The 19,375-nt window shown below is 36.1% G+C and overlaps 1 protein-coding gene across 4 annotated transcripts; it reads right to left on the reverse strand.

The window, feature by feature from the left end:
* Positions 1–7,311: 7,311 nt before the first annotated feature.
* On the reverse strand, positions 7,312–18,679 carry mdm4 (MDM4 regulator of p53). 4 transcript variants are annotated; one of them, XM_051912160.1, is made up of 12 exons: positions 18,512–18,671; positions 18,316–18,423; positions 17,867–17,964; positions 16,658–16,732; positions 16,434–16,567; positions 13,074–13,123; positions 12,533–12,597; positions 11,238–11,343; positions 10,964–11,124; positions 10,659–10,847; positions 10,505–10,573; positions 7,312–9,518 (listed from the first exon to the last, which is right to left on the reverse strand). In XM_051912160.1, exons 3-12 carry the CDS (start codon positions 17,945–17,947, stop codon positions 8,955–8,957), a joined length of 1,494 nt encoding a protein of 497 aa, XP_051768120.1. In that variant the 5' UTR covers positions 17,948–17,964; positions 18,316–18,423; positions 18,512–18,671; the 3' UTR covers positions 7,312–8,954. The 4 variants fall into 4 exon arrangements, with proteins under 4 accessions (XP_051768120.1, XP_051768119.1, XP_051768118.1 ...); XM_051912159.1 differs by lacking the exon at positions 18,316–18,423 and having other exon boundaries at positions 18,512–18,679; XM_051912158.1 differs by having other exon boundaries at positions 18,316–18,673.
* Between the last annotated feature and the right edge of the window lie 696 nt (positions 18,680–19,375).

Genomic DNA, 19,375 nt, shown 5'->3' on the forward strand with positions numbered 1-19,375 from the left:
ACAAAGTGGCCACCTATGAGAAAAATCACAAGTTCTTTCAACAAGACAATTACACAAAACATATTAACAATAGAGTGACTCCAGAACAAGAATTAGGATTTTTTTAAAACCTTTATTAAAAAAAATTATTCAAATATTGTCTTTCCAGTTTCACATTTTGTACCTTTTACACACTCTAATAAAACACTGGGTTAAAAACAACCCAATTTGGATTGTTTTCAACCCAAGGACAGGGTAAATATAGGACAGAACACGTTGGGTTAATTTTACCCAGCAAATTGGGTTGTTTATTTAACCCAGCATAATGGGTTGATTCATTTTTACTATAATACTAGCTTTTTTTTTTTTTTTTTTTACTTCATACATGAATTAATGTTTACGGATTAACTTAAATCCTCTCAACATTTTTCAAATACTCCACACAACCACTGGTTTGCATGATAATTCCTTTATTTTTGATTATATTTTACAGTATAACATATTTTATGTCGTTTTTTTTAAACATATTGCTTAAAGGAATAGTTCACCCAAAAATGAAACTTCTGTCATCACCCTCAGGTTGTTTTTAAACCTGTATAAATTTATTTGTTCTGTTGAACATAAAGGAAGATATTTTGAAGAAATTGAAGAAATGGAAACTAAGCAATTCTGGGGCACCATTGACTTCCATAGTATTTTTTTTTCCTACTATGGAAGTCAATGGTGCCCCAAAGCGGCCTGGTTACAAACTTTCTTCAAAATATCTTCCTTTGTGTTCAGCAGAACAAAGAAATTCATACAGGTTTGGAACAACTTGAGGGTGAGTAAGTGATGACAGAATTTTCATTTTTGGGTGAACTATCCCTTTAAGCTCATTTAACAAATATTAGTAGGAAAAATGAAACATTTAGAAGTAATTCATGTGTAATCGACCAGTCTCTGTTATCCCGTTTCCACCGTAACGGCACTGGATCTCATGCCGGAGCTTGTATCACGTTCAGTAAGGGAACTTCTAACTTCAGACCGCCGCCCTGCGTTTCACTTGTAAGCCAAAATATGCTGACTCCATAACCTGTCCATAAACAAACAGTGTACAGTTCTGAGAACATATTTTAACATCATAAGTATTTATATTCTGTATATTTTTGAATAAACTCATAAAATTTTATGCAAGCATCAGGCATTTCCATCACACAAAAAGACCGACACGACACTTGTTTAGGCGACTCACATCGTGCCCCTGTATGTTGCTTTGCATAAAATGATATACAGCACAATAACGAATTCATAGATATAATAAAATGTACACAAACCTGTATTTTACTGAAGACATGCACCAATTTGACAGAACTGCACTGCTCTCTCCTGAAGAAGAGGTCGCAAAAAGCCTGCAATAAATAACTCAACCCCTGGGTTATGTCATGTCTGACCCAAGATCTGGGTAACACAAAAACTACCCAAACGCTGAAAAAATAACCCAAAAGGCTCAACCCAGGACTTGGGTAAAAAATAACCAAAGATTACCTTAAAATTTTAACACTGAAGGCAATTTTCATCATACCACTAATTTTCTACATTTTTTTCATGCTGTAACAAAGCTGTTCATTCTAAAGGGTGGGCATTTAGCAGATAATAGCACAAACAGCCTTGTCACTTGTCTCTTGGACAGAACAGTTTGAAGAGAATCTTGTAAGTTAGATCTTATAAACCTTTTATAACTAATCCAACTGAATAACACATCCTTAAAAGACATTTGAGACATTTGAAGGTAAATCTGTTCCTCCCTTGAACACTCAAGGAAGCGCAAGAACACATTACCAAGAAGTACACTATCGGTTTTGAATGTTTTTGAAAAAAGAGATTTATGTTCTCTTATGCTCACCAAGGCTGTATTTCTTCGATCAAAATACAGTAAAACAGTAATATCACTACAATTAAAATAACTGTTTTGTATTGTAATATATTTTATAATGTAATTTATACCTGTGATGGCAAAGCTGAATTGTCAGCAGCCATTCTTCAGTGTCACGATCCTTCAGAATGAATTCTAATATGGTGATTTGGTGCTCAAGACAAATTTCTTTTTATTAGCAGTGGTGATTCTAGGATTCTAGAAAGTAAAACAAACTACACAATCCTCGCCATGACTGAAAACTGGCCTATAGCAACACTTCTTGCAATGTTATACCAGACATTCACCTAAAATCTTCTTGTTGCAATTCAGGCTCCATACAGTGAAAAATACACCCTAACCTCACGCCTTCAAGAAAAGACCAGCAGGAATTTGAGCGCTTTAAACATCATGTTGCTCTCCTTTTCCTTTCCTTTAAAGCGTTCTCATTTTCAAAGCCAGGAAGCAGTTTTGTGGAACGATGATAGAAAAATTGATTGTGAAATCTATTTAGTGTGGCTATCGATTTCCCCATAAGGGGAAGGAAGGCAGACCGTGTGAGTAAGATAATGGAATATGGAACGGGGGAGCAAGAGCCCAGAAATGGGAAGTGACACTGGTTAATGGAGTAGAACTGGGCTGTTTTAGGTAGGGCATGAGAGTGTGTGCACATACACCCATGTGAGAGTTCTCCACGTCTACTGTAACACTCTATATTCAGTCCTGCATTTTAATTACAATTTGGTCATTATTTACACACTCAGATTTCCATTTCAAATAAATGCTGTTCTTTTGAACTCTCTATTCATTAAAGAATCTTGGGGTTGGGGGGTGTTTTATTAGAGTGTGTAAAAGGTACAAAATGTGAAACTGGAAGGACAATATTTGAATATTTTGTTTTAATAAAGATTTAAAAAATCCTAATTCTTGTTCTGGAGCAGCACAACTGTTTTTCAACATTGATGATGATAATAAATAGTTCTAGAGCATCAAACCAGCATATTAGAAAGATTTCTGAAATATCATGTGACACTGAAGACTGGCGTGATGACTGCTGAAAATTCAGTTTTTCCATCACAGGAACAGTGTTGGGTAAGTTACTTCAAAAAAGTAATTAATTACTAATTACATCATCAATATTGTATTTAAAATACTTTTCTAATTACTCTGTATGAAAAGTATTTAATTAATCAATAAGTAATTTAACTAGTTACTAAATTAATTCTTAAAATCCCTATAAACTTTGACCGGATAGACAATAGAAAGGAAATGAGATTAATAATTAATAATTTAATAATTATTAATTAAAACTTTTAATAATTTAAATATGAGTCAAACATGGAATAGTTTAGCCTTTTGTAGCTTTTTAAAACATTTTAGCTTTATTAAAACTATAATACTTAATTTTTTAGTAACAAATAGGGATGTCACATATTTTAAAGTGTAATTTATTCCTGTGCAGTGTTGGGTGTAACGCGTTACTGTAATTAAAAATCTAGTAGTTGGTACCAAAAAACTAGTAGTCGGTACCGATACCACCAAAAGTGCACAATACTCGATACCAAAGTCGATACCATGGTAAAAATATTTAAAGATACAAATAAAACAATGCTATAGGCCTATATTTTTTCAGGTAGGTCTAACAGTAGTAAGTAAAAATACCACAGAAATTGAATAATCAAATATAAAATAAATCTGCATAGTCATAACTGTATAAATTAAATATAGATTAATCCTTATTAAAGCTTTTCTTTTGTTGTTTGATTATCATTTATTATACAGACAGCCAATGGTAGACAGTAGCATGTTTTAAAGGCTGCTGTCACTAAGACCTAATGGACGAAGACAATATGCTGTTACATATGCTGTTAACATTCAAATAGCAACGCGAATATACGCCAAGACGGGCATTTTGACATAACTGTGTGTGTATTTGAACGTTTAAATGTGTAATAAATCGCGAAAATCTGACACTCGCTAGAGGCGGCTATGTGTGTGCGCTTTGGTCGAGAGCGCACTGACTGAAGAACGTCTCTCAGAGCGCGCACGCAGTTTTTTCTCCCTAGGACATATATAGCTTACATTTTACCGTAATGTTCTTGCCTACCTGTGTCAAAAAAGTGAAGTAATTGGAATATTTCCATTCAGAAAAACAGCCACTCGCTTCTGCCGACATCTTCAGACAGCGACTACACAAGTTGCGAACTCACGCGCAACCGCACTACAGCTAACGATTTTAAAGAGGCAGCGTTCACTTTTACCTTTAGACGACAAATTTAGATTTTAAAATTCAATATTGATTTATACAGAACTGTTGAACTAATTTACAGTATGTAACGCAAGTACATTATAAATAACTGTAAATTACCTAAAAATGAACAGTAATCCCTTACTTTACTTTTTCAGTGGATAAGTAATTTAATTACAGTAAGGCGTTACACCCAACACTGCACAGGAATAAATTACACTTTAAAATATGTTCAAATAGAAAGCAGCTATTTTAAATTGTAATAATATTTCACCATATCACTGTTTTTACTGTATTTTTGATCAAATAAAAAAAAAACTCACTGACCCTAAACTTTTGAAAGGTGTGTATATATGAAAAGTACAGCAGCCTTGTTGTACCTTAAGAGTGTAGACCTCTTATAATTTCAGTTTCAATTCCTATCATTGGAGACAGATTGTGTCAATAAGGAAGGAAAGTCGGTCTGGAAGAAAGGCTCTGAACAGTGAACACCTAACAATATTGACTAAACAATGAGTAGCTAGACAGCACTGAGCACATCACTGCTACAAAAATCACTTTATATGAAATCATTTGTAGTTATTTAAACAGTCTGGCCATAACAACTGTACAAGGGTCATTTTTCGGGATTTGGTAATATTTCAACTTGGATTTGTTTTTTAACTACATTTAATTTTCTAAATACCCCACATCATTAGGCACATTTCAAACCTTCAACAAATCATATTTGTTGGAGGTTCATTGAAAAAATCCAGCTGTTCATTGTTTGCTTATACTAGTACACAGTGCATTAACAAATACAACATTTGATTTCCACAATGTAGTAAATGTTGAAATTAACATTAACTAAAATTAATAAATGCTGTAAAGTATTGTTCATTCTTAGTTCATGTTAACTAAAGTAATTAACTAATGAAACCTTATTGTAAAGTGTTACCCAGAGAGGTGACAGGGTTGAGTATGATGATGGGGTTAAGTGTTTTTGCTCAAAATGACCACTGCTCCTTGTGTAGTATATAGACCATATATGTGACCCTGGACCACAAAACCAGTCATAAGTCGCATGGGTATATTTGTAGCAATAGCCAACAATACATTATATCAGTGCTGTGTTTTCTTTTATGAAAAATATAAGATATTGTGTACATTTTCTACCGTAAATATATCAAAAAATTATTTCGTGAGTGGATATGCATTGCTAAGAACTTAATTTGGACAACTTTAAAGGCGATTTTCTCAATATTTAGATTTTTTTTTGCACCCTTAGATTCCAGATTTTCAAATAGTTGAATCTCGGCCAAATATTGTCCCGTCCTAACAAAAAAAAAAAAAAAAAAAAAAAAAATCAGTTTTTTGTATTTCAAAAAATGGACTTGTATGACTGGTTTTGTGGTCCAGGGCCACATATGGCAGCAATTAAATAATTAAATACTACTTATGAATTAAAATAAATATGAATTAAAATAATTTTCCATCTTAAATTGATGTGATGGGGTTGAGTTGGGGTTTATATATAAAGTATGATACTACTTACCATCTTTTGCACCACTGTTAAAGAGATATGAATGATGTAATTTCCGGTAAATTATGTCACATATGTGTAGAGTCTAAATTATTATAGGCGGAGAATGGTTGGCGTGACGGGGTTGACTGCAGACTGAGGGACATAACTTTACAGCCTTTTTTTTTTTTTTTTTTAGAAAAAATAGTTTACATAAGACAGTAACACAAATAAATACTTACAATGCTGCCAATGTACAATGCTACAAATTCAGTGAAGTGCCACAGGGACTTGAAAAAATGCTTAGTGTAAGATAGAAATAAGACATTATTTTAATAAAAAAAATATTTAAATGCAATAATTATTATCCATTAAAATGGACATACCAAAAGTATAGTGAAAAGCTTTTAACATTTCATTTTGTTGAACCACAAATCCCAGAAATGACCCATAAGTAAAAACAATGAGATGTCATTCCTCATGTGTGACTGTGGTATATGACACTGTACAGGCAGATCTAAGCTGTGCCATTAGCAGCCAATGCATCAAGCTATTTCAGGATTTCTAATAAGTATTTATCATAAGGGGAATCTTATTTAATGAAATTCGTGTTATTGTCTTTGCATACATGACAGCAATGGATGAATATTTGAGCCTCACTGCACCAAAAATATGCAACAGCCAGGAAACGCTACTTTGGGCATATGTGGTCAAATAGTTCCTTCATGAATTGTCAATACCAATTTCTTAACCACCGCATCTTCCTTAGAGGCACATATTGTAAATAATGTTGGAGAAAGATACCTAAAAAGACAAAGGGAGCGCTAATTAACATGTCAGCCTGGTCACGGTGCCTGCATAAATACCACCAAAACTGCCAGCGTAAACAACGGCCTGTGCATGTAAAGGAGAGAGAATGAATAAACCAGAGAAAGCCATGACAAAATAAAGAAAATGTCAAATGGAAGCTTGAAACGCTGAGGGCTTCTAATCGTCTCGTCCTTCTACTAGTGATATGGCAAAGGACATTGAGCTGTTTATGTGTGAACCTTTCAGCGACCAGCTACTGCCAGTTTAACAGATCTAACCTGATGGTAGGCCCATTAAGACGAAGACCTGAGCTGGTGAGAGATTAGAGGTGCGATTAGAGGAAGAACCCAATTATCCTTCCGCATGGAGACTCACCCCTCGAGACACTTCCGTTATTGATTTCCAATTACATCACTGCTTCCATTGGACAGGCCCGATACAGAAACAAGCAGAATCTCACGTGAAGTTCATGTGTTCACACAGCCTTTAGACACACCAAGAACTTGACCAATATTTCAATGTACAGAATATACGTCATAAACAAACTGGCTTTTATGTTTATCAAAATAAACTATTTAAATGAAAGTTGGGTTATTCAAAAGCCAACCTCAAAAGGGAGCAAATGATTCTTAAGAAACTAAAAGACTGTTACTGCCTCCTTGTGGTAGAAAAAAAAAAGAAACTTACCTTTTTTTAATCTGGTAACAGATGTATAGTAGTAAAGGTTGCCTAACAAAGTTACATCTGGTGCAAACGATGTCGAAGATTTAAGCTCTGAAATGCATGGCTGTAGTCAAAATAAACTGCAAAATATATTTATATTTATACATTATATATATATATATATATATTATACCAATGAGGCTGAGTAAATAATGAGCATTATTCACTGGTTTGATTATTTATTTTACATTTAAAAAACAAACAAACAAAAAAAATTACTGTTCATACTGAATTCAAGAAGAAAACATGTCCGGATAAAACAAAAACAAACTTCATTATATAATTGCATTGGCATAGGATGAATTTGTTTTCGCTTCCATACTATGAGGCATAATGGCAGTGAAATAGCAGTTTTTGTACCACACAAAAAAGTCCAGGTAAATTTGGATGGGATTTTAATACAGCTTCCACATCCTCAAAAAGTAAATAACACAGCATTAATTAGAAACAAGCAAAGCTAGTCCCATGCGTTTACTGCGTGTGAAAAGATCTTTCGCCCTCTGGTGGCCGAGGACAACAGAATTCCTTTGCAAAGAGTCCTCTATGGCTGCGCTTAGACAATACACAACAGAGACTGAATCCACTTTGTTATGGGAAACAACGCAGTTCTAAGAAAAGCAGAGGATAATAACCCTAAAATCCCACATAACAGAAGTGCTCTAGTAAATTTCACTGAACACTGCCAACAATACAGATGACCTTTCTGCAAAATAAAGCACTATTTAAAAACAAACAAAAAAAGTATGGCAGACATTGCTTTCAAAACACTTTTTTGTCCCATAAATGTCATCTCACCTGGCAGCTCTATGGAAAAAAAGAAATCCTTCCACTAACCGCTCTCATAAACATTCCTTCATAAAACATTGAACACGTGTGTGTGAGCGTGACAGGAAAACTGAATTAAAAGGGAAGGCAGAGGGCTAAACAAATAGAGCACAAATAATCCTCAATCATACATCATATCTGTTCAGGTATAGAAAAACAACAACAAAACAAACAAACAAACAAACAAACAATGGAACAAGTAGGAGCTGAGCGTCACAAGCAACCAAAAGAAAGGTCTGGAAGCAAAAAACATGGTCATTGGCCTAATTACACTTTTCTATTGTATCTCCTACACACGAAAAGGTGTTTTAATACTTCACAATCTATAATACAATTGGTTCTTCTCATAGCACAGGAATGAATTGCAACTGTTGACTGATCATTCAAACTTAAGTTTATAAATAAATAAATATAATCTGTTTAAAGCACAGATGTCCAAAGAAAACCCTTTCACCAGGTCAACTCGATGCTTTAGTTTTTAAGTGCCTGAAATCTGCAAGGGGAAAAATCTTCTAAAATAAATTGAAACCAAAGTTGGTCAGGTACATTGAAAGGCCATTTAAATGTACTATTACAAACTGACAGAACTGTTTCAAGGTTAGGATTTTAACTGTTTATCCATATCTTCCCACTAAGGCAGTAGCATATTGTGGTGGCTAACCCTCTCCTTCACCTGACAGAAAGCAGATGCAAAGAGATCACTTTTTCTTTAGCCAAGTTATGCTAACAAAACAATGGTGAACCATCAATATGAGGCCAGTTTCTTTAAATTACATTCTGTACATTATTTATACTTGATTTGTACTATACAATAAAATTATTATAGATAAATTGTACTATGCTTTTTATTTTAGCCCAGCAACGGTTTGTCGATTTCCCTGCCTCCTTGCGTTTATGTACAAGGAAACATTTTTTTTTTTTTTTTAAGTAGCAAGTGAGTGCGTGTTTAATACATGCGTGCCTTTAAGATGTTTCGGTCATGCTATGAAGGTTTTGATGACCTTCTGTATAACCTGGCCACAGCCTGGGCAAGGAGCGTGAAATTTGTGCAGCTTGCGGGCACAGGGGAAACAGGTGATCAGGTGAGCTGTGCGGCCGTGGATGATGTTGCCGTTTCTTGGCCGCACTCGGCACAGCTTGCAGGGTTCTAGCATGGCCTCGGGATGGCATTCTGTTTCCATGTCCAGCGTGTCCTGGCTGTCACCCTCTGAGCTCTCCTGTAAGTGGTGGTGAAGGCGGGAAGGACCCTTTCCTTTAGACGATGAAGCAGATGATGAGGGGATGTTTCTAGAGACGTGGTGCGAGGGGAGGACGACAGGGTCAGACACCGTCCTAAGGCAGTCAGGCATGTCGATTCCATCATCCTCCTCGTCTTCCTCCCTCTCAGGACGTGAACTGCAGATGGGGATGTCTGGAACAGAAATGGAGTGTACGAGACGAGGACAATCCTTGTACCAGTCTTTCCGCAGAGCCCAGCAGCGCATGCAGTACCGTTGAAGAGGGGTGTTAAACTTGCGGCACTCTGAGCACTGCCATGCATCCTGCCAGAAGATAAGGTCATTTAAATAAGATGTGCCTTTTGTGTATGTGTATGGGGGGAAATGGAATGAATGAATGAATGAATGAATACATATAGATAGATAGATAGTCTAACCATAAAATTATTCAGACATTTTTGATATATTTTTACTAGTGGGTGCAGGACACTACAGTTCATTTATGTAAGTGAGGATAGCAAAATAAAATAAACTGACATATTATACCCAAAAATTCTTCATACAGTGGACTACCAGTAAAATTGATAAAAATTTGGAACCAAAAATTATTCAGACACTTTGACCTGACCATGTTTTGTCAGTGTTATCTGACATAATTAAGATACATTTTTTTCTGACACAGTTTACCTCTGAGATCTTGTCATATTTTATTACCATTTTTTTTAAATATAGTGAATAAACTGTATTAATGAATGAAATGCTCAAGGTGTCTGAATAAATTTTGGTTTGACTGTATATGATAAACTTAAATGTAATCAAACAATATTTTTAATACACCCTATAAATCTTAATTTTTTCATTATACTTTACCATTCAAAATTTGGGGTCTACAAGATTTTACTTATATTCACTTTTATTCAACAAAATATTTATAATATTTAAAATAGCATTTATTTCAAATAAATGCTGTTCTTTTAAACTTTCTATTCATTAAAGAATCCTGAAAAATATACCACTGTTTTCACTGAAATATTAGCACAACTGTTTTTCAACAATGAAAATAATAAAGGTTTCTTGAGCACCAAATCTGCATTTAAGAATAATTTCTGAAGGATCACGTGACACTAAAAGACTGAAGTAATGGCTGCTGAAAATTCAGCTTTGCCATCATAGAAATATATATGATATATTTTACAATATTACTGTCTTTACTGTTTATCACATAAATGCAGCCTTAGTGAGAGTAAAAGATTAATTTAAAAAACAATGATCACTAATAAAGAGCACAATTTTCCTGATAATGTGTCTACCTGTGTGGAGATCTCAGTATCGGTGTCATCACTTAAACACTGAGAGTCATCATCCTGTTCTTCTTGCATCTGAGAGTGAAAATTAGCTGGTTATGATGAGTCCATCATCTTAAAATGATAGTCAATGAAGGAAAAAAAAAGCAAGTAACATTACCTTCCTATCATCTTTACTGTCTTTCCCGGTCTCCTCTTCTTCATGTGGAGACTCTGCATCACTTCCCTGCTCCAGCACCGCTTCCTTCATCTCCACACTCACTTGCTCGCTTTCTGCCTCATTTAGGAACCAAAGATCATCTGTGGTGTCAGAAACGATGGCCGTGTCCTCGTCCTGTCCGGGAGAGAGCTGTTCCCTCAGTCTAGTTGTGTGACAGTTTCACTACACTGACTACAATAAAGTTCTTCTTTATGAATAAAAAAAATGGCCATCTGAATTATTTTCTGGGGAGCTTGCCCTCTTACTTGATTGGTGTGAATATCAGTCGAGCCGTTGCTTCGGCGAGTGTAATTACTTCGCAGGTTACCCAGAAACCACCAGGGCAACCCAGAAAGGTCCCACTCTTCCAAAGTCACATCCAGCTTTGGCCGTTTGCAAGCAGACCTGGGTAAGTCATCTGAGGAGTCTGTAAGGATAGAGAAGTATCTGATCTTATGTACATATTTCAATTGCAAAAATGAGTCATAATATTCATTACGCTGTCTAAAGTGAATGCAGTGTTTGTTGTTTCATGCTGACCTTCATCAGGATCACGTGGCCTGCGCTGTGAGCAGCTTTGTGTTGCACCAGTGCTGGTACTGCTAGCAATGAGAGCCTGTCCAGAGCTAATCGACACACTGGACACCTACACAGTAAGGAAAAAACTGAATGAGCACATAGTAATGACATGACACTCGGTAGGACGGCAGTTCCTTCACAGCAGGTGCCCGTGGGTGTGGCAACAAAAGGCCACGTCCTCACAAGTAGAGGGAGGTGAAAAATAATAGGAAGTTTCTAAAAAATAAAAAAAAGTTTTAGAATAGATCACAAATGATGGATATATTAGACACCACTGCTGCTCTAATGTTTTCAAAAGTGCAAACAGAGTGGCAGCAAACAAACAGACATCTGGTACTTAAATTATATCACACTAATATGTAATATCGAGAAGAAAATAAAAAGCTAATCCAAAATCATAACACCTTTCAAAGTTCAACACCTTTCTATTTAAAGTCCTGTGAATAGCGCAAATGCATGATGGTACCAGGAACCTCATCCCAGACTGCTTTTCCCAACCCCACCTAACTTCATTTTGCCAACACGCAACCGTAAGGTGTTAAATGTGGATGGGTGTATGACAGAGGGGTGAAGAGGGCCAGTGAACTGAGAAGGAATCTGCAGTCCTTCCGAAAGGAGCAGCGACGCAGAGAAGGAAACTCTGAGCGACAAACAGAGACAGGTACTCTGTCCCCCAGCAGCCAGGCCCATGCTGGTGGCTTCTCCGGAAGGACCACCAGGCCAGGCCGGCCGTGGGGAAGTACAGAGACGGTGCCACTCTGTACAGATACAACTGGCGAAGACAGCTGCCGCCCTCCCCTTCATGGCAAACAGGCTACTGATCATGATGCAATACTTCACACAAAAATGCATTGTAGCAAAACGTTGTGCAACTATAATGGAAAGAAAGGATGTGAAAGATTGGGAAGACAATCACTGACATTTAAATAACTGGTCGTTTAGAACATAAATAAAAAAGGGGAAAAGCTGACAACAAATGTAAAATGCTGTGAGTACTGTTTGGTTAAATAAAGCATAAAGCTAAATCATATTTATAAAAAAAAAAAAAAAAAAAAGGCAAAAGAAAAACATTTGGTACCCAAAATGCCCCCGTACAATGCACTTTTATTAGCCTTTCATTTAAAAGCAAAGCTCAAATAACAAAATTAATCATTAAATTTATTACAAAAGGATTAAATTTGATTTTCTGATCAATTGTTTGCCATGAAGAGGAGTAACAAACACTGTTTCTCCTGTGCACCATGCTGTAGTTTTACCTGACCAGGATCTTCACTTGGAGACTCATTAGAATCCTTGCCGACAGAAAGATTCTTTGCTGCATCTGTATTTCAAATGAGACATAGTAACAAAACAAAACAAAAGAAAAAAAAACTGCCCTTTATTCACCAAGCACACATCAATCACACTTGGCCCAGGCTTAATGCCTAAATTAGTGGTGGAAAATGCAAAATTGTGAAGGCGTGTGTGCCTTCACATGTTTTTATTATTATTATTATTTAATATTTTAACTTTTAAGAAAAGTTTCTTGTGTTCCTGTATGAAGTGTATTGCACAGTACACAAACCTGATAATAGAATCACAAAGTTGAAACCATAAAAAACAAGTTTACATACCCACTGTAGCATAAACATCACATTCAGACATACAAACACACACCTCAAAATGAAAGGTGAGGCTAATCAAAATAAGAGAAAGCAAGAGAGTGAAAGTGCTAAATGACAGTGAGACAAGTCTGTGAGACATTTTATTACTGAAGATCATTCAAAATAAATTCAACAACAAGAGGGATGGACTTACCCGAATTATTCAAAATAAACAAATTCCTCTTCAACATCTCATACACAGGGCTACGAAAGGCAGAAAAGAAAGATGTAAATACCTACAATATGTTGATTTCTCTAAATAACACAAAAGGTAAGAGAGGGGGCGATGCATCGACCAGGGCAATTAAAGGAATAGTTCACTTTCAAATAAAAATTTTTCGTAAGCTTTTTGAAGAATACGGAATCGCATTCTGGTGGAAGCACTTGTGATGCGATCATTTGTGCCTATAAAGCATGTACATTTTGATTTTTTTAGAAAATGACCGATCGTTTCGCTAGATAAGACTCTTATTCCTCGTCTGGTATCGTTTAAAGCCCTTTGAAGCTGCACTGAAACTGTAATTTTGACCTTCAACCGTGTGGAGTTTTTCCATCAAAAACCTTAATTTCTTTTCGACTGAAGAAAGAAGGACATGGACATCTTGGATGACATGGGGGTGAGTAAATTATCAGGAGATTTTTATTTGAAAGTGGACTAATCCTTTAATCAGCTGGTAAAAAAAAAAAAAAAAAAGAGAGAGAGAGAGAGAGAGAGATCTCTCAAAACATAGTTGTTTATGATCCACAAAAAAAAAAAAAAAAAAAAATCATAAAGGTTTGGATCAACATGAGGGTGACTAAATGGTGACTTAACAATTAAAGGTGCAGTAAGCGACACTGTTGAAACTGTTGAAAGCACCACAACAAACGTGTAGCCAATCAGCAGTAGGGGGCATATACAGTGGGTACGGAAAGTATTCAGACCCCCTTAAATTTTTTACTCTTTGTTATATTGCAATCATTTAAGTTCATTTTTTTTCCTCATTAATGTACACACAGCACCCCATATTGACAGAAAAACACAGAATTGTTGACATTTTTGCAGATTTATTAAAAAAGAAAAACTGAAATATCACATGGTCCTAAGTATTCAGACCCTTTGCTCAGTATTTAGTAGAAGCACCCTTTTGATCTAATACAGCCATGAGTCTTTTTGGGAAAGATGCAACAAGTTTTTCACACCTGGATTTGGGGATCCTCTGCCATTCCTCCTTGCAGATCCTCTCCAGTTCTGTCAGGTTGGATGGTAAACGTTGGTGGACAGCCATTTTTAGGTTTCTCCAGAGATGCTCAATTGGGTTTAAGTCAGGGCTCTGGCTGGGCCATTCAAGAACAGTCACGGAGTTGTTGTGAAGCCACTCCTTCGTTATTTTAGCTGTGTGCTTAGGGTCATTGTCTTGTTGGAAGGTAAACCTTCGGCCCAGTCTGAGGTCCTGAGCACTCTGGAGAAGGTTTTCGTCCAGGATATCCCAGTACTTGGCCGCATTCATCTTTCCCTCAATTGCAACCAGTCGTCCTGTCCCTGCAGCTGAAAAACACCCCCACAGCATGATGCTGCCACCACCATGCTTCACTGTTGGGACTGTATTGGACAGGTGATGAGCAGTGCCTGGTTTTCTCCACACATACCGCTTAGAATTAAGGCCAAAAAGTTCTATCTTGGTCTCATCAGACCAGAGAATCTTATTTCTCATCTTAGCAAACTCCATGCGGGCTTTCATGTGTCTTGCACTGAGGAGAGGTTTCCGTCGTGCCACTCTGCCATAAAGCCCCGACTGGTGGAGGGCTGCAGTGATGGTTGACTTTCTACAACTTTCTCCCATCTCCCGACTGCATCTCTGGAGCTCAGCCACAGTGATCTTTGGGTTCTTCTTTACCTCTCTCACCAAGGCTCTTCTCCCCCGATAGCTCAGTTTGGCCGGATGGCCAGCTCTAGGAAGGGTTCTGGTCGTCCCAAACATCTTCCATTTAAGGATTATGGAGGCCACTGTGCTCTTAGGAACCTTAAGTGCAGCAGAATTTTTTCTGTAACCTTGGCCAGATCTGTGCCTTGCCACAATTCTGTCTCTGAGCTCTTCAGGCAGTTCCTTTGACCTCATGATTCTCATTTGCTCTGACATGCACTGTGAGCTGTAAGGTCTTATATAGACAGGTGTGTGGCTTTCCTAATCAAGTCCAATCAGTATAATCAAACACAGCTGGACTCAAATGAAGGTGTAGAACCATCTCAAGGATGATCAGAAGAAATGGACAGCACCTGAGTTAAATACATGAGTGTCACAGCAAAGGGTCTGAATACTTAGGACTATGTGATATTTCAGTTTTTCTTTTTTAATAAATCTGCAAAAATGTCAACAATTCTATGTTTTTCTGTCAATATGGGGTGCTGTGTGTACATTAATGAGGGAAAAAAATGAACTTAAATGATTTTAGCAAATGGCTGCAATATAACAAAGAGTGAAAAATTTAAGGGGGTCTTAATACTTTCCGTACCCACTGTACACTCATGATGGGGGAGGAGAGAGAGTGATCAAGAGACTGTAAAAAGAAAGATGACTGAGAGACATTACAGAAGAGAAAAGGTCTTCACTTCAACTAAGATAAAGAGACATCCAGGGCCTATCCCAAATGGCACACTTCATGTGCACTTGTGGTCTTGCAGTCACATTTTTCTTGCAGAAGTTTTCGGACGCAGCCAAAGACATTTACTGCCACCTACTGGCAGGTTTAGTTTCTTATTTAGGGTATTATTTCATTGGGAAAAAAAAAAAAAAAAAAAGTAATTTCATATTTTGGGGATAGTTTGTCCAGAAAATAAAGTTCTGTTTATTTACATTTAGTCACCCTCATGTCATTTCAAACCTGTATGACCTGTATGTCTGTCTTTTGCGGAACATAAAAGAAGATATTTTGAAGAATGTTGGTAACCACACTGTTTTGGTCTGTAAATATATGTAAATAATTCAGATGCTGCTTCTGAAAAACAATCATGTCTGTTGTAGCATAAAAGTTTGTGTAATAGAATCTATGTTGAATTTAAAAAAAAAAAAAAATATATATATATATATATATTATATATTTCTTTCTAAAGCTACTTTTTGCAATGTCTATTTGATGTTTTTCTCATTTAACACAACAATGACTTTAAATTGTCATTTGGGGTTAATTTCTCAGCAAATTTTTATGTGCAATTAATTAATCGGCACATCATGTAATTAAATAGATTAAAATGTTTAATCGCTTGACAGCCCTAATATATATATATATATATATATATATATATATATTTATATTAGGGCTGTCAAGCGATATATATATATATATATGTGTGTGTGTGTGTGTGTGTTTTATCCCACACTCTCTTAAATATTATGTAACAAATTTATATTGACCATCTGCCAGCCAGTTATCTAGATATCGTCAGCCATCGATGTCGAAGGACGACTTGAACGAGAGAGAGCAGACTCTATTTTCTCTTCCATTTAAATCACTTTATTGGCAGCTATGAGCTCACCTGGGGTTCTTAACGGAAAAGCTCCCCACTTCTAGTAGCTCTCCGAGTGGGTCATCTTGACAGTGGACGATGTGTTGTCTCTGTTTGTCATACAGCTGTTTCATCATGATGTACTGACCCAGGTAGTGCATGACCTAATCAAAAACACTGCCATTATTAAATGTTCAAACACTTATCTACAGCACATGTCAATCCGCAGAAGTCAGTTCATACACACTCCTCACCTCCTTCAGGGTAAACACCTCCTCCCGAGCACCTGCAACTCTCAGGATCTGGAGTAGAGGAGCTCTGGGGTGGACCTGCAGGAGGAAAAAAGCCATATGTTTAACCCTATGAAGCATTCAAAGGCCTTTAAATTATCAACATGATCAGAACTTTGCTGAAAAACCTGCTACACACAATGTACTACATGCCTTCTGATTGACATTTCATACTTTTTAGCAAGTTAAGAGCCTTTCATAGCATAACTGTAAAAATGTGGTTGTGGTACACGTGTATTTTAGCTGTGAAATCTTTAATGAGCTTTATAAAGTAAAGTATAGCTTTATAAAGTACTTCGGCTGGTAGCACTTTACAATTTGTTAAAATTAGTTAACCATATTAGTTAGCATGAACTAAGAATAAACAATAATTCTACAGCATTTATTAATCTTAGTCAATGTTATCTCAGCATTTACTAACACATTTTTAAGATCAAAAGTTGTATCTGTTAGCATTAGTTAATGCACTGTGAATTAACATGAACATCTTTAAACTAATAGTAACAAAGGTTAATAAATGCAGAAAAAATATATTGCTCATTGTTAGTTCACGTTAGTTAATGTCTTAATTAATGTTAACAAATGAGACCTTATTAAGTGTCACTGGTTTACTTGATTATATATAACTTTTTAGAAAAATCATGTTAAAATGTAAATATCAAATATGATACAACAAGCTTGTGTGAGGAACTTTTATTTGTACATCTCTCTCAATCATAATTGTACTGCATTATATATTTTACACCCCAGAAATTAAAATAATTTAAATACAATCTTTAAAAGCCAAATTATTGGAAGATATAGAGTGACAGACTACTTACACAAAATGCAAGTAAGCACTTGTTATACTGTTGTAAGCGTGTCATTGATTTACATCACAAGCTATCAGAATATCACTTTTTGGCCATATAAGTATCTGCAACTGCAGCAAATTGCATAATCTGAATATTTTTTTTTTTTTTTTTAGTTTTTTTCTCCACAAGCGTGAGCTCCATATTCTCACTTCATCATACTATATAAGCCATAAAAGCCAGATGTATAAAATATGATTTATGTAAAATTTAAAACGATGAATTATCTCTTCAAAAGGTTCAATAAACTGTTCCATTTTTTTTTTTTTTTTTTTTTTAAAAGAATGAATTAATAGAGTGAAGGTGCATATTTGTTGCTCACCTGAGTCCCTTCCCCTGGAAGAGTCCTGCATGAAGAGCTTGACCCCGTCAACTGAGATGACGTCGATGACAGTGAGGTCATGATTGAATCAATAATAACTGTAAGGAAACCCATTTATATTCAATACAACGCCAACGTCTAATGTATTTTTACCATCTTAGGGCTGTGTCTCAAAACCCAGGGAGCTGACTATCTAGACAACATTTTTGGGCATCATAAGTGCTTCCTCGTTCAAAACTAGGTTGACAGCTCAATAGAAACACAACACATGTACAATACATCCAGCGCACTCAAGCACCTGTTAACCACGTTTAAAAAAGAGAATCCAAAACTAATGTATTCTCATGAAGGCGTCACAATGTAGCCTTCAGCTAACGACACAAAAACTAACATTTCTATGTCATTTCACGGGCATATAACATGTTTAAGACTAAAATGACTTTACTTACCATTATCTTAGTTGTGGCATGGGGATAATAAGATAAGTTGTGATAGTTGGCTGGATACGTTTCAAATATCCGTAGCTGAAGCGAGGATGCTAGGCTAACGTGCGCAAGCTATTAGCCCGCGACATTCAGAAGCATAGAGCCGTTAACATTTAAACTAGATCTCGCGTGATAGTGCTGGTATTGTACTCACACTCACCGTATTATCTGTGAACGATTACATGGTTTCCAGAATTTAAAGAATAAGAGTTTGGGTAAAGAAAGGGAGAGGTGTGTGGGGTTTTTTAAGAACAGTTGCAGTCAGTTGAAGTTGACGTGGTATGTGTCGTCAGCACGGTTGCTATTGCCAGACCTCAAAAGCAGTTCCCTGTTTCTAAAGTCAAAAAGTTATTGGTTCTGCCTAATGGCGGCGCTAAAAGGACCCTTGTGTATATTTTACTGCATATTTCCCACCTGGGCTCATCCTCAGAAATAAATAAAAGTTCCATCTATCTATGATAGACACATACATTAAAAATTGTTTTTATGTAATATAAATGTAATTTTATTTGTTTGGTATATAATGCTGCTAATGTGTTTGTGTTTAGTGGCTCTACAAACATGTAGCCAATCAAATAGGCTACATGTATTTGCTAAGGGGAAAGTGTTGTTAAATATAGCTAATATTGATGTGGTTTATTTAAATTGATTGATTTAGTATTTGATGACATGTATGTGGTTTTATATTAAAATAACACGTCCTAAATAATGCTCCTTTAAAAGATGCTAATTCTATCCTGTGTATGGATGGAGTTTAACCAGCATCAGATCAGTTTAAATGTTCATTTTTTGCCTTTCTGCATTTATTATATTATGAAATATGTTGAGAGGAAGCAAAATTGGTGATAGAAGGCAGACGGAATCCGGAAAATTCCACGAGCCTGGAGCAGTGGCGAGGCCGGAAATCTTCAAGTGGGTGGACCTTGGATCAACCATCAGTCAGTTTTAGACATTTTTTGGATGAAATACTTTTTATTCACTGTAACAATTCAAGGACAGATAATGTACGTTTCTGGTAGAATGT

Source organism: Ctenopharyngodon idella, chromosome 11, assembly GCF_019924925.1.
Source record: "Ctenopharyngodon idella isolate HZGC_01 chromosome 11, HZGC01, whole genome shotgun sequence".
Lineage (NCBI taxonomy): Eukaryota > Metazoa > Chordata > Actinopteri > Cypriniformes > Xenocyprididae > Ctenopharyngodon > Ctenopharyngodon idella.

Excerpts from the sequence above, each read along its gene's own strand:
- mdm4 (XM_051912159.1), bottom strand. The coding sequence starts at position 17,947 with ATGACCTCACTGTCATCGACGTCATCTCAGTTGACGGGGTCAAGCTCT. Across the intron at positions 13,124-16,433 it reads TTTTCCGTTAAGAACCCCAG|CCCTGTGTATGAGATGTTGA; the intron begins GTGAGCTCATAG and ends TGCCTTTCGTAG. Across the intron at positions 11,344-12,532 it reads CAAGTGAAGATCCTGGTCAG|GTGTCCAGTGTGTCGATTAG; the intron begins GTAAAACTACAG and ends CTTACTGTGTAG.